At 46.7% G+C, this 16,227-nt stretch overlaps 1 protein-coding gene across 1 annotated transcript in view; it reads right to left on the minus strand.

The window, feature by feature from the left end:
• The window catches only part of arhgap44a (Rho GTPase activating protein 44a), a 33,701-nt gene extending 20,809 nt beyond the window's left edge, over positions 1-12,892 (minus strand). The window contains 1 exon segment of the mRNA XM_076996768.1: positions 12,627-12,892. Within this exon segment, the coding sequence (XP_076852883.1) occupies positions 12,627-12,679 (53 nt within the window). The 5' untranslated portion in view covers positions 12,680-12,892.
• Positions 12,893-16,227: the final 3,335 nt, after the last annotated feature.

The raw sequence follows: 16,227 nt of genomic DNA on the forward strand, positions 1-16,227 counted from the left end.
ATATCTGAGCATGTACTGCGAGACGGCTGCGCACGCGACCAAACCCACAAATGTTAGTATTAATAATGTGAGTATTTCCCCGTTAATAAAGACACCCATTGCATTGTCTTAATTTAATGTTTCAATGAAAAATAAGCTTGTTATGAAGAGAACGAGCATAATAGTGTGATTTTGAGAGAGGAAACTGGTTACACTCTTTGCGGTGGAGCGCGACTTTTAACGTGCTGAATCTATAAACAATATTTGTAAACACGTAAACAGACAGCACTCGTATAATATGAAATATTTATTGTAGACAATACTGTCATAAAGTCTACCATAAATATTTCCTATTATTCGAGTGCTGCCCATAAAAAGCCGCTGGCACCTTACACGCGAACCGTACATCGTTATTGCTGATTCGTGCATAACAGTTTGATATATTTTCATGTCGCCTCCAGTTTGCTGACCTTTCCGCTAATATCAGAGCAGACCGGCGGGGTGGCCTGCAGGGCACCGCCAGTAGCCCTGGTCATGAAGACGTGTTCTTTCTACCCGGAGACCGAGTGATGCGTGAAATTGAAGTTGTGAACGACAGCTGCAGACAACCGCAGAAGGAGGCACATAGCCCACACGAGAGAGGTCGCCACAGCTGAGCACGGATTATTGGACATGTTCGGCAAAAAAAGTTGTCGAGTCAAATTACGTAAAAGCCATCTTGGACTACTGATGACGTTTTCGGGTTCTTGAGGGTTGTCCCATTTCACAGGGGATGAACAAACACCACCTCTTGTAATTCAGTTCCAAGGGGCAAGAGGACACTCGAAAACAAGTGGTAGAGGTAAAATAAGAAATGGGATTGGTCCCAAGTCAGTGCCGTGAAGACCATAACACAGACTGCCTGGCAAACAGGAAACAATACTGGAGTGTAATATAGAAGGAAAGGACGGAGCGGCTTTACAAACGTGAGGCCTCTCGAGCTGTTTCCAAGTTGAATATCCATGGAGGTAAATAAAGAGGTATGGGCTATATTAGTAGTACTGTGGGTGGAATTCCAAGGGGAAACCATGGAAAATCACCAGGCCCGAGAAAACCATCTGTTACTTCTCTCTCTCTCTCTCTCTCTCTCTCTTTCTCTCTCTCTCTCTCACACACACACACACACACACACAAACCTGGGAAGCACGAGTGGAATTTTCTGTCATCACACAGTACACACCGCATATAATGTATGTAGCAAATGGCACATCAGTATAGAATGTCTTCACTGAGACAGCACTGGTGTTGTCATAGTATGAGAAAGCATTCTTATACGTATTATATTTATCAACGGCAGGCAGACGTCTCAGTAGTATACATGTGGAATCAACACACCAGGGCTTTTTGCTATGACCTTTATTGGGCATCAATCCAATAATGTAAACAGAATCCACAAATATGAGCACAAATCTACTTAAATATGACCAGTGGCGTAATGATGTAATTAAGCCTTAATTGGCTTGAAGGGGGCCAATTAGCATTATATAATGGGATCATGTTAACTGGCATGCACTCATTTTGATTAATCAATTAATTATTTGTCTTTTTGAGTGGAGCTTTTCTTTGACATAAAGAATACTATATTTGCACACAATCACCTAATCATAAGCACTTTCATTTTTAAGGCAAACCTCTTAATACAGAAGAGGTGTATTGCTTCTATGAGACGAACATACCGATAAGCTAAATATGTTTTTTTTACATTCTCATAACACTTTACATTCTCTTTGAGTTATGAATGCATGAATAATGCCCATGGACATAACGTGAACAGGGTGGCAAGCGGTGCACAATCAACGGGCTGCTGAATCTCCACACCCTCCTCGTCCTCCTCCTCCATACTGTAGCTGCCATCACAGCAGATCTGACCCGGAGACACTGTGCTCATGCAGTCCCGTCCCACTTAGCCAATACACCCACACATGCTCGACCGCACACACACACACACACCCACCCGCGCACGTTTAAACACATACAGCCAGAGCTGCTACGTCCTGATCACAACGGGGGTGGGAATGAGGGAGGTGGACCTGGGAGACATTTTAATGTAAAGCCTGCTTTTAAAATCTTTCTCTTTAGAGTTTTCATTACAAAATCTGCCATGAAACCCAGTAGAAAAGCTTCAAATCGTTAAAGAGCTCCTATGAAGAAAGGAGGGTATCTTATAGCAGCTACTATCACAGTAAATCCCACTTAAGTGTTCACTAAACTAGGTTAAGTATGTAATTTGCATACTTTGTTTAGTATGCAAGAAAACAAAAACCCAGTGGGCATATGCTCAACCAGTTAAAAAAGGCCCTTCTGCAAACTGTGCTGTGCTGACTTTACTGTTCATGCCAGAACTGTTTTGAAACATTTTTCTTAGTTTCCACCTTTCTTGCACATCTTTTAGTACGACGCTTCCATGGTCCTCCAGCAGACGTTAGCCTTTAATTAGACACCACTGAGTCAGCCTTGATGGAACCGACTCTGGTTCGTCAGTCCTCTGTCTGTAGGCTCTCACACTGCAGAACTGAACATGAATCTAAGCATCCTAATACCTTACACTGAAATACTGCTGTCATGGTCCATATTGTAGCACTGATCTAGAATCTGTTGCTGACAGTAAATTGTTAGTAAATAAGAGAAGATTCTGATCCAAGATCAGCACTGTCACTAAGAAGTTCACGAACACGCGCTATTTTGCCCTATGCGAAAGGCCTGTAAAAAATCAGATATGATAATATGTTTATATAATGGGCTATTATGAAACATGTTTTACATTATTATGGTCCTTTTTATATAGGGCTTGTTAGTGTATACAGCAATATTGGCCTCTACAATATTGTTATCAGAGAAAGCCACATAATTTGTTTTTTGCAAATTGGCATTTCTGCCTGTGTGTTGTGAAATTCCTGACAATATATCAGACATTACAGATGAGCATCAACCATAGTCTTCACATTGTTCACATGACCCAACAAGTATTAATAATTGTAGCCAAAACAACACTCAAAACCAACAGTGAATAATCATAATCATATCCAGTTTTTTGTACCACATTGTTTTTTAAAGTGCTGTACATGGCGTATTCATACAGGGTCTTTACGGAGAGCTTTAAGAAGATGGTTGTACCAGTGTCGTCCTGCTGGTATGAACAGCACAAGAGAGTGCCCTGGAAACACAGAGCGTCTCGATGGCGTTTCTCAGACAAGCGAGGCACGACTGAAAATACACCCTACTGGGTGGGGAACGACACCAGAGTGGACCATACATCCTGCAGCTTCTGGCTCAGCTGTCATTCAGAACCGGATCTCCCAACTCCGACTGGGAACGAGGGATTGAACGAGGGATTCGCCAGAACGACTTGAAATACTTCACTGAAATGCGTCCAGGTGTTTAACTTGCATCCGGTACTCATAAAAAAATGGTTGTTTTTTTATTATTCATATGAAATGCTGTTTGGGCCCCAAACCTGTATTGTTTTACTGGTCTTTTCACCTTTTCTGGAACACCAGCTGTAATTATCAATATCGTGTAGGTGGCAGGCAGCAGAGGAACTGAATTTTACTTTTAAAAATGAGAAGCATGGTTACCAGGCAACAAAATCAGACATTCCTATGACCATAACAGCCCAAGATAAAGGTTTAGATAAATGTGATTCATGACAGTATAATTACACTTTGGAAACAGGCAGGAGGGTTGTGTTCACACAGCGGGGGGACTGCGGCACCAGGATAAGATTCCTGCTAGTGGAGACGAGCACAATGTACTCAGGGAATACGAGGAAGCATTGTTCAAACAACTAACACCACCACCAACAAATCACTCAAAATATACAGTGAGAGGTCGAGAGTACTTGTCATGGTCTCTGTAGCGCTACTAAAAGGTTGCCATATATTTGACATTCAGTTGCTATAAAGCACAGTTGGACAGACAGCACTGCTTCAGTCTGAAGTCACTCTGAAATCTTCTTGTATTCTTGATCAAAGATTAATTGAAACATCATGCTTGCTGAAATGTTAGAGATATCATACTTTTTTATACGACATGCTGTAACAATGTTGATTACAGATCATTCTCATGCCTTCCTCCTGCATCTCATATATCCTAACCTCAGATCCTAATCTCATATACACATCTCAGATCCTCATCTCAGACCCTCATCTTATATGCTCATCTCAAATCCTCATCTCATACCCTCATCTCAGATCCTTGTCTCATGTCCTCATCTCACATCTTCATCTCATATCCTCATCTCATATCCTTGTATCATACCCTCATCTCTTACCCTCATCTCATATCCTAATCTCATACCCTCATCTCAGATCCTAATCTCATATCCACATCTCAGATCCTCATATCATGTCCTCATCTCAGATCCTCATCTCAGACCCTCATCTTATATGCTCATCTCAAATCCTCATCTCATACCCTCATCTCAGATCCTTGTCTCATGTCCTCATCTCACATCTTCATCTCATGTCCTCATCTCATATCCTTGTCTCATATCCTCATCTCATACCCTCATCTCTTACCCTCATCTCATACCCTCATCTCATATCCTCATCTCATACCCTCATCTCATATCCTAATCTCATTCCCTCATCTCAGATCCTAATCTCATATCCTCATCTCAGATCCTCATCTCAGACCCTCATCTTATATGCTCATCTCAAATCCTCATCTCATACCCTCATCTCAGATCCTTGTATCATACCCTCATCTCAGACCCTCATCTTATATGCTCATCTCAAATCCTCATCTCAGATCTTCATCTTAGATTCTTGTCTCATGTCCTCATCTCATATCTTCATCTCAGACCCTCATCTCATATCCTCATCTCATACCCTCATCTCAGATCCTCATCTCAGATCCTCATCTCTCTCCAAATACAAACTGCTTCTTGACTTAAACCAGATCTGCGGCACGGCCTTTATAATGTGGCCTTACCGACTGAGGAGTCTTAAGGGGGAAAAAGGGCCAGTGCCTATGGTGGACCCTGGTCAACCCCCACATTACCCCGTGCTCAGGGACAGCAGAGCACTTTGTGTCCATTGTGACCCCGAGGCTCTGGAGTGCTGCAGTCAGCTCTAGTGGATCCAAAGCCCCGTCCTGTGGCTCCAGGTGCCAGGAGCAAAACGGGCAACCTCATCCAGTGTTCCAGTCAGCAGTGGGTGTGTACGCTCGGGCCTGCTGCCTGATGCAGCCTAACCAGACCCTCCAGGAGCCCGTGATGCGGGCCTGACCGTGCGGGCCCCACCGTCATGGCAGGGCCCGCCACACTCTGGTGGGAGGAGGCGCTGCCTCCAAACGACCCTCCTGCTGCCTGAGTGTAGAAAGCACAAGACCTACAACACGGGGCCTCGTGTGTGTGATTAATTAGCCGCCATTGTATGTTGAAAATGTGGTGGTTTCCCAGAACGTTGATTTTCTCTGATTTGACATGCCACAGTAACTGCAGTGTTTAATTACTTCAGAGTGTGGTTGGATGGTGGTCAATGTAATTCCTAAAAGAGATTCCAGAATTTGGGAAGCATTTATCAGCATGTGCCACAGCGTGCCATGTCTGTTAACAGTGCTGGGGCATGCTGCTCCCTGTGTGTTTCTGGGCACGCAACACCCCCACCCTCACCCCCCACAGCTCAGCACCGGCAAGCCTCCACCCTGTGTCCCACCTCCACTCACAACAGCGCCCCCTAGTGCACGAGTGTCAGTCGTAAACCCCGTGAGCCTGCGTCCGGGCGCTCCAGCCGATCCTGGGTGGAGGAGGAAAAGGGTGGAGCTCTCCGCCAGTCGCTAGCTCCGGGCTCAGAGAAGCCGGCCGGCCTCAGCTGCTCCCAAGGACCCTGCCGCTGAGCAAAACGATTTGCGTTCCTTCACAAAGCCAGGGCTCGGGGAGGGTGGCTGAGAGTGTGTGTGTGTGTGTGTGTGCATCGCACCAGATGGGAGGGGAGTGGGAGGTATTCCTAGCGGAAATGCTAGAAGATTCCATAGCTAGGGGCTTGTATATTCTTTGCCTCTATAACGCTGGAACTTGGCCACATGCCGTGATGCTGTTTGTTTGATAATGTATGACTGTAATCTGTAGAACTGATGGGTGATTTATTTGTAAGAGTTTTTTCCAATTGTTCTTAAATTGCACATACTGTTCTAGCCAAGGGTCAGAGATAAAAGCAATCTCATGGCTGTGTCACTGAACTGTCCACCATTTCAAAAGGCTGTGATTCAAAAGCAAATTTTAAAATTGCACAAAGCCTCACACATGATGGGATGTACAACGATGTACATGTGATCTACAAATCCATCGCAGTAATAAAAGTGCAAGAATGTATTTTGGGACCTTGTTCACAGGTGGAAGGATTTTTTTAACCTTTGCTTCCATAACAGTTAAATTCCTTATGGCAAACAGGAGCATTTTAAAGCAGTTTCTAATGAGCAACGCTAGAAAGCTGCTGTGATCGTCTGCCCCCTCACGACTGACTCAGATGGAGAACTTCCCCTTATATCCCTTCTGCCTCTTCTGTCAGAGATTGTTTTGGCGATGGAACTATTAGCAATACAATTTTTTTCTTGTAGGAGTGCCAAATGACACCAGAAAACCACTGAGTAACACCGACATTGAAGAAACACCATCAGCAAGCTGCTCCAGTTTCTGTGATGCACCGGATCCGACCGGTTCGAGCCTGACGCGAGCTGCCCTCGCAAACGTTGGTGCTTCTCGGCGTTGGTGTCCTATATCGCGCTGAGCTGCACGTCGTCTCCGGGTGGATCCACTGCAGGGAGTGACTGCACCGTGTCGGTAATGACTCGCACAGGAGACTCCCCCAGCGCACACGGGAGGTGGCGAGCTGCTGACACAGTGCACCTGCAAAGCCCCTCCCCGCCTCCTCTCCTCCCCACCCCGGCGTGGGAGGGAAGGAGATGAGATGGAGGGAGAGAGAAGAGAGGAGACGCTTCTCACTGAAGCGTCGCCCATCTAGTCAAAAAAAAAAACTGGGCCACTGCAGAGGGAGAGAGCAGGTGTAATGGAAAGAGACGCTAGCCCCGTGACTTCTATCAAATATAGCGGAGTGATGCTTCCACTGAGTCTGGATCACCACTGTCTGCCCGTTCAAGGCGGGGCAGATATATGGTACGTGGGGACTATTTTGATAATTAAATGTAAAAAAACTGCAGCTCACATTTCATTTGTGCTGCCAAAAAATGTTAGAAGACGTTCAGGCTACAAATAACAGCCCTGATATTACTATTATTTTAATTTAACAGTATGCTAGAAGCTAAAAATATAAGCATACTGATCTCACATTAATTTGCTGAGCATGATCCCTTAGGTTTGAAACCCAAGATGAGGCACAGTTCTTGTCTCTAACAACCTACGTCCACCATGTTTTCACATCATTGACCTTGAGGCATTGCTGGGTCCACATGTGATGACAGAGATCTTTGACCTGTCTTAAAACACTCCCAGTGGAGACAGCAAGCACAGAAACGCGTGGGAGAGAAAACAGAATTTCACGCTAAGACACTGATTAAGAAAAGATGAGTATTTAAAACTGAAGTGTCTTCAAATGAATCAAATGCTTTCTTTTTCTGATTGGACTACCCCACCTTTAAAGATGAAGACAAACATGATGGTGAGCTCAAAGCTGTGATATGGGCTCCTATGCAAAAAGACTATGCATCATAACTTGCATAATAACACATGTAAAGCACACCATCGATTACTACAAACTAGTTTTTCACCTACGGCAAGTCATGGCTCATTGGATAAGCGCTGAGTGTCCACCGGGCTGTACTATGCAGTGCCTGAAGTGTTTCGTGGGCTGAATAAGAAATAAATCCCTTGGGAGTGTGTGGGGAGGCCCTGTTGGGTGAGCAAGTCTTTTAGGCAGACTCATTTATCAACACACACAGACAACCATGTGCACACACATCTTCCAGGTTCCTCCACTCAAGCCGTCATTGGACCAGATCATATAATGTATATGCCTTATGCTCCTTCCAAACAAGACAGTGCCACCCTGCCTGAGGGAGAGATCAGATCAGGGTTCTTCCCCACCACTCAACGAAACACCGAAACCAAGGCCTGCCCAGATGGGTCCACTGAGGTCACAGGAAACTCAGCCAACGACATACACTGTTCCTCTCTCATAGTGGCTTCAGGGCAATACAGATTATAAGACATCAAAGACTGTTGGCATGTCTGTGTGTGTGCACTGCTCTGGGCACGCTAGTAATCACTAGTGTGTGTGTGTGTGTGTTAACTGCACAGATGGGTAAATGTGGAGGACAAATTTCGATTGAGGTGAAAATCACAATTGACAAATATGGCACATTAAAAAAACATTAGAAAACATTGAAAGCATAAATATAAATATTCATGCAGGTTATGTTCATTGCTGTGTGGTTTATCTCCTAAAATCCTATTCATAATTTCAATGACCCCAAATCCTGACTGGAGCGTGCACACGCAGGTGAGTGATGACTGGAGTGTACACACGCTGGTGAGTGGTGACTGGAGTGTGCACACGCTGGTGAGTGGTGACTGGAGTGTACACACGCTGGTGAGTAGTGACTGGAGTGTGCACACGCTGGTGAGTGGTGACTGGAGTGTGCACACGCTGGTGAGTGGTGACTGGAGTGTACACACGCTGGTGAGTGGTGACTGGAGCGTGCACACGCTGGTGAGTAGTGACTGGAGTGTACACACGCTGGTGAGTGGTGACTGGAGTGTACACACGCTGGTGAGTAGTGACTGGTGTGTACACACGCTGGTGAGTGGTGACTGGAGTGTACACACGCTGGTGAGTGGTGACTGGAGTGTGCACATGCTGGTGAGTGGTGACTGGTGTGTACACACGCTGGTGAGTAGTGACTGGAGTGTATACATGCTGGTGAGTGGTGACTGGAGTGTACACACGCTGGTGAGTAGTGACTGGAGTATACACACGCTGGTGAGGAGTGACTGGAGTATACACACACTGGTGAGTGGTGACTGGAGTGTGTACACGCTGGTGAGTAGTGACTGGAGTGTACACACGCTGGTGAGTGGTGACTGGTGTGTACACACGCTGGTGAGTAGTGACTGGAGTGTGCACACGCTGGTGAGTGGTGACTGGAGTGTGCACACGCTGGTGAGTAGTGACTGGAGTATACACACGCTGGTGAGTAGTGACTGGAGTGTACACACGCTGGTGAGGGGTGACTGAAGTGTACACACGCTGGTGAGTGGTGACTGGTGTGTACACGCTGGTGAGGGGTGACTGGAGTGTACACACACTGGTGAGGGGTGACTGGAGTGTGTACACGCTGGTGAGTAGTGACTGGAGTGTGTACATGCTGGTGAGTAGTGACTGGTGTGTATACACGCTGGTGAGTGGTGACTGGAGTGTACACACGCTGGTGAGTAATGACTGGAGTGTGCACACACACTGGTGAGTAGTGACTGGAGTGTACACACGCTGGTGAGTGGTGACTGGAGTGTGCACACGCTGGTGAGTAGTGACTAGAGTGTACACATGCTGGTGAGTGGTGACTGGAGTGTGCACACGCTGGTGAGTAGTGACTGGAGTGTACACATGCTGGTGAGTGGTGACTGGAGTGTACACACGCTGGTGAGTGGTGACTGAAGTGTACACATGCTGGTGAGTGGTGACTGGAGTGTACACACGCTGGTGAGTGGTGACTGGAGTGTACACACGCTGGTGAGTAGTGACTAGAGCATGCACACGCTGGTGAGTGGTGACTAGAGCATGCACAGGCTGGTGAGTGGTGACTAGAGCATGCACACGCTGGTGAGTGGTGACTGGAGTGTACACACGCTGGTGAGTGGTGACTGGTGCGTACACACGCTGGTGAGTGGTGACTGGTGTGTACACACACTGGTGAGTGGTGACTAGAGCGTGCACACGCTGGTGAGTAGTGACTGGAGTATACACACGCTGGTGAGTGGTGACTGGTGTGTACACACGCTGGTGAGTGGTGACTGGTGTGTACACATGCTGGTGAGTGGTGACTAGAGCGTGCACACGCTGGTGAGTAGTGACTGGAGTGTACACACGCTGGTGAGGGGTGACTGGAGTGTACACACGCTGGTGAGTGGTGACTGGTGTGTACACACGCTGGTGAGTGGTGACTGGTGTGTACACACGCTGGTGAGTGGTGACTGGTGTGTACACACGCTGGTGAGTAGTGACTGGAGTATACACACGCTGGTGAGTGGTGACTGGTGTGTACACACGCTGGTGAGTGGTGACTGGAGTGTGCACACGCTGGTGAGTGGTGACTGGTGTGTACACACACTGGTGAGTGGTGACTGGTGTGTACACACGCTGGTGAGTGGTGACTGGTGTGTACACACGCTGGTGAGTGGTGACTGGAGTGTGCACACGCTGGTGAGTGGTGACTGGTGTGTACACACGCTGGTGAGTGGTGACTGGTGTGTACACACGCTGGTGAGTGGTGACTGGTGTGTACACACGCTGGTGAGTAGTGACTGGAGTATACACACGCTGGTGAGTGGTGACTGGTGTGTACACACGCTGGTGAGTGGTGACTGGAGTGTGCACACGCTGGTGAGTGGTGACTGGTGTGTACACACACTGGTGAGTGGTGACTGGTGTGTACACACGCTGGTGAGTGGTGACTGGTGTGTACACACGCTGGTGAGTGGTGACTGGAGTGTGCACACGCTGGTGAGTGGTGACTGGTGTGTACACACACTGGTGAGTGGTGACTGGTGTGTACACACGCTGGTGAGTGGTGGCTGGTGAGTGGTGACTGGTGTGTACACACGCTGGTGAGTGGTGACTGGTGTGTACACACGCTGGTGAGTGGTGACTGGTGTGTACACACGCTGGTGAGTGGTGACTGGAACTGCAGCTGTGTGCTCAACCCTTTGGACCCGTGTCTTCCGGAATCAGGCCTGACATGACAGCACTGCCCATCACACAAAACGCGCCAAAACATTGTTTCAACTGGGGTATCCCTTGCTATTCTGAAAGGTACTTAATGGTTCAACATAAAACACAAGGACGAAATGAGGAATCGATGAGAGCAGTCAGCGGATGGTGCGAGAGTCATGTCTTCTCCGTCATGTTGCTCCATCTCTGGAGGAATCGGGTAAGGTCAGCAGCACACAGGACAAGGTCAGACCCAACGTGTCATTCTGGGCTCTTATTAAGAGGCACGTGGACAGTGGACAGTGTGATCACACACACCCTTTCCCACACTAATCACACATAGAGGAGCATGGCCTTCCTGGCCTTGGTGCAGTTATTAATGAGGGTGGTCAGTGCGGTGTTTAGGGAGCCCGATGGTGCTCATTACTGTGGGGCTGTGGACAGTGTCTCAGCGGCCAGTGCCACTGCTCCCTGTACACAGGGAGAGATAGAGGGGGAGAATACTAATGCACGCATACAAGCCCAAGACACACACACACACACACACACACACACACACATAGTAATTCCCCAAGGAAAGCGGGAGCTGGGTCAGAGGAACCAGGGTTGCTATGTTTCCAGAGACTCACTGATGCCAGCCAGAGGCAGAGAGAGAGAGAGAGAGAGAGAGAGAGAGAGAGAGAGAGAGAGAGAGAGAGAGAGAGAGAGAGAGAGAGAGATTCCGCCATTTGACCACTCCACACACACGCCAGGGTCTTCAAAGAGACCCACATGGCTGTGTGGCATAATCTCCCAGCATGACAAGCCCCCAAGGCAGGGCACACCTGGCCACCACACACCTCCTGCATATCTAGCTGGTTTGCCTCCACAAGGGCTGGCCTGGGGGAGGAGGGAAGGAGCAGATATTGCATTCTCTGGAGGGATTTTTCACAGCACTACATTAGTGGTGCGGCTTCCATCAGCGCAACTGCAATGCACGCCACATCCCAAAATGCCAGCGTAGAGTATCATTAAGAGAACTTCTAAAAATACCACACAGTTAATGGCTGCGACTGACCCTCCCGTTTGGAATATCTTTATCCCGGCGGCGGGCGTGTTCCGATCGTTTAAAGGGGAAATTACAATGATTGATATAGTGACGCCTGACAGATATTTCTCATGGCCCTTCTGCAACCAGCTCCTCCTTTTTCCCCGAGACTGCTGCGTGATGAAAACATTGCGCCTGATCCATTTTCCCCTCACGTCGCATCCTCCGCATCCGTGCGCATCAGATCGAAGATCGCCGACACCGCGCGCACGCGATACTACGATTCGCTGTTCGTATGTGAGTGTGTGAATTCACGCGCAGAAAACATTCGACTGGATGTCATAATGACCGCGTCATGGGGCAGGGGGTGCGCGCGAGTCCTTCTCGCTGCCTTGGGGAAACCTCGGAGGGCATTGCGCCTGCACGCTGCCTCTGCAGTATTATACACCTCCACGCAAAACACAGTGTTACCAACGGGCAAAATGAAAATAAGTCTGGATGTAAGTGTTTAACGCAGTGCTGCGATACGCTATTATACTCCGGCGTGCATTGCGCAATCAGTTATAGCAGTTTTAACACATCCATTGAAAACAGATCGATTCAGAAAGAGACGGTTTCCCATTCAAAGTTTAACATATTTCTCAAACTCGCATATCTGTAATAGCACGAAAGCTGTTAGATAAAAGGAGACGTCGTACCTGCCCACTGTTTGGTTGGCGAGCTGTCGCATTCGATTGAATTGCTTCTTCATCTTCTATTTTTCTGCGTTAACACCTCCGGCGAAAAAGATTCCGCATTTCTCTCAAAATAAAGGCCCGTACTCCGGTGCAACACAAGACGACATCCACATTGTCCCAGACCTTCTCCTTCATTGCAAACAGGGGGTGAACACAAATGATCCGAAAGACATTTCAATACATTTCGTTCTGCATTCGACTACTCCCCGTGAGGAGATGCTGGGCAGTTCTCCACGATGGGCAAAGTGTCAGCATAACGTCAAGAATCTGCTGCGCACCAGTGCACTATGGGAAACGTAGTCTTTATTATTCGAATTCTAAAATCCGTTGTTTTTATAATTCTTTGTCAATAATCAATCAAATACCACGAATAAATGGTAAATCTTATCTTTGGCTACTTTGGCTACTCCGTTTTTTTAAAAATATTTTTATATTGTGTTTTGTAGGCTACTTATATGCTAACTTACTGGACATTGTATTATTTTTCCACTATTTTAATGGTACATTTAATAAATGAACTGAAACAATTGTAGGCCGTCTATTAACGTTCACAATTCACCAGTTACCATCTATATCCAGTTCGTCAACATATGACCAATATGGGGTTGATGGATAATCTTAAACATGACACAGAAGCATCGTGCTGAGCAGCTACGCGTTAACGGTGCTGCCGGTGGTCCAACGTCGATGGTGGATTTGGGCGAGTAAAGCCACGCAGTAAAGGAGCCGACGGATGCCCTGTGTTTAGAGACTCACCACTGGTGAAAGGCTAACTAACTGTGCATAACCACAGGACTACAGACTCCTCTAGAACCTTCTGTGTGTTTCTAAGAAGACTGGTTGTGTGGTGGACTAGACTGGCTTCCCTTCTGAATAATCAGTGCGAGGGGACCTGAGATGAACCGTTAATGTGGGTTATAAAATTGTCAAGGTAGAGGCGAAACTCCTGGCACCATAGTTAACATCGCCACCTCGTGGTTGAAATAATTAACACAAGGAAAATGTATTGGACCAAGGAATCAGTTACAATTCATGACATTGAGAGGTCGGCCGTGATTTAAACACACTGACATCATTTTTAAGTGAAAGTGATTATTTAAGACTACTTCAGCATAGAAAGTTTTAGGCGGAAAGCATTTGTGCAGCACATCCAATCAATCAACAAACAAACATTTTATATTACAAATAGCCTACTATTAATTTATTAATTAGAAAACTGGGAAATAGTACTATTCATTATACTACATAATACTAAAATACCGAACGTTAAACATAAGGAACTTAGGCTATATTTAACTGTATCAATTAAAATCTGAACAAACCCAGACACGAGAATAATATATCTATAATATATCTCCTCTATTCTCCACTTTTGTCTATATGTGTGTTCCCCAAACTGGGAGAATCTCCATCCATAAGAGTTCCAATGCCGCGAGAATCAAAGACACGAAAGACACCAAACCCAGCGCCGCTAAATGAGCTCCAATAGCACCCATTGTAGAGAAACGGGGTGCTTTCACTGCTAAAAGTGAGTAAGTGAAAAACAACCTTATTATTTGTGTTATTTATTTATTTATTTATCTATCCTACGGCTTAAGCCTGTTAGTATTCTTGGCACTAACCTCTCTCTTGGCACTAACCACTGTATGGTTGCAGGAGGATATGTTATTGATTGAGACTACAACGCACTTAAGTAAGTCTCTCTAGACAAGGGCGTCTGCCAAATGCTATAAATGTGTGTGTAAATGTAAGCGCCTGACAAGCAAAGTCCATTATAGACTTCGGACTTAAAATCACTGCCATGCTGCATTAAATACGGTTCTCCATCAGATGGCGCTATTGCATCAAGTAGAATGATTCTTACGTCTTGCGCTGTGAATGCATTAGTTAAGGATTTATTAATTTAATACAATAAAATGGCTCGATGGAAATAAAAAGACAATGCAAATAAAAAAATAAATGCTGAACTGAAACAAGGAAATTCCTAAAGACTGAGCTGTGCTTGCAGGAGTGAAACGTACTTGGAGAAAATCCAAACTGCATTTTAAGAAGTTTGTATGTATAGTAAAATAATAAGTGTTCTTTCACAGATCTGCTTAGAGCGGTGGACTTTCAAAGATTTTTATGTGATTTTTGCAGTGTAACCTTGATTTAAGAATATAAACGTTGAGTTAAATGGAAAGAAAATGAATACCCATAAACAAACATAAAAGGGACGAGAAGCATAGCAAGAGAAGAATTCTGCAGTGAATGTTATTTTTGACCAGTTTTCTGCTTAAAAATACGACTAAGTGTGAATAGTCAAGAGGAGGTGATGGAGAAACGTGCTGACAAGCCCTAGTGTGAAAGCTCATAGTGTGACAGAACCATATGGCATCATTTTGATTCAGTTAGAGGAGCTAATAATTACACACCTGAGCATACTGGAAATAAACAGACCTGCAATCATGAACACACACACATCCCTTGCATGAACATGGCCAGACTAACGAACAAATCTTAACCAACCACAGGCCAGTTCCTTGACTTCATTTACATTTTCCCCTTGATGCTTAGCACCCGAATTCTCTTCTGATGTCCTGCCAAAGAATACAGCACTAAATATGCCAAAGTGTCCCCTCTCCCTTAGAATGTACAGGCAGCCATTACAGGAGGTACAGTTACAAAGGCAAAACCGCCAAACAAAGGACCGCCGCTTTGTAAGATGACCTCCACACGAGCAGCAGCGGCCCCTGATTGGCTGTTGCCCTGTGCGTTAGGGTGTAATGGGTCAACAGGTGGGCAGCACCCCGTGGCCCCAGGGCTCAGTGGCTCTCTTGAGTATCTGATACTGACAAACGGCTCGGCTGCCGTCACGCGGGCCTCGTTAATCTAGGCTGCTGGTAACGGAGAGGAGATGCTCAGGCCCTTGATGTGGCCCCTCTGACCTGGCTGCTGTGTCGTTTGTTCTCATTAGCTCGGACGCATGCCCGCCACGGCCCAGGGCCTGGCCCGCCTGCAGCCGCGTGCCTGACGGTTCCGACCCCTCCCCTCCTACCCCGTGGCTCTGGAGCCTCTCCGGACCCCTCTAAATCAGTGCAGATGGAAGCCTCAACAGCTGCGCTATGGCAAAAGACCCCTGCTGCTGGAGCGTCTGGAAGAAGCCTCTCCATCACAAAGAAGGCAAAAGAATTTGGGGGGGTCAAAGAGCATGGAGGGTACTGTATCTCTTTTCCAACGACTGTGAATACGGAGTGTGCCAATTCGGCAGTGCAAACAAAGAGCTATTAATAATTTACTCCTGTGATGCAGATTACGCTGTGCTGACATGAGCTAACGGCACTGGGCAAAAGAGCAGCCCGTGGGTGTCCCGTCTACGGACACTGCTGTACGTTACTCTTCTACAGCTCCGTCTGATCCTTATTGTTCTTTTCTAGCACGCACCCTTTCACTAGGGCTAATGATGTCTCCCAAGGTCATGACCCATGTAATCCCTGACCTCTGCAGCCACTGACACCTGAGCTGGACATTGGCAGTGACCTGTCCTGACAGGCCTACTGGACAAGCTCTCTTTACCATCGTC

This window comes from Brachyhypopomus gauderio, chromosome 2 (genome assembly GCF_052324685.1).
Source record: "Brachyhypopomus gauderio isolate BG-103 chromosome 2, BGAUD_0.2, whole genome shotgun sequence".
Taxonomy (NCBI): Eukaryota; Metazoa; Chordata; class Actinopteri; order Gymnotiformes; family Hypopomidae; genus Brachyhypopomus; species Brachyhypopomus gauderio.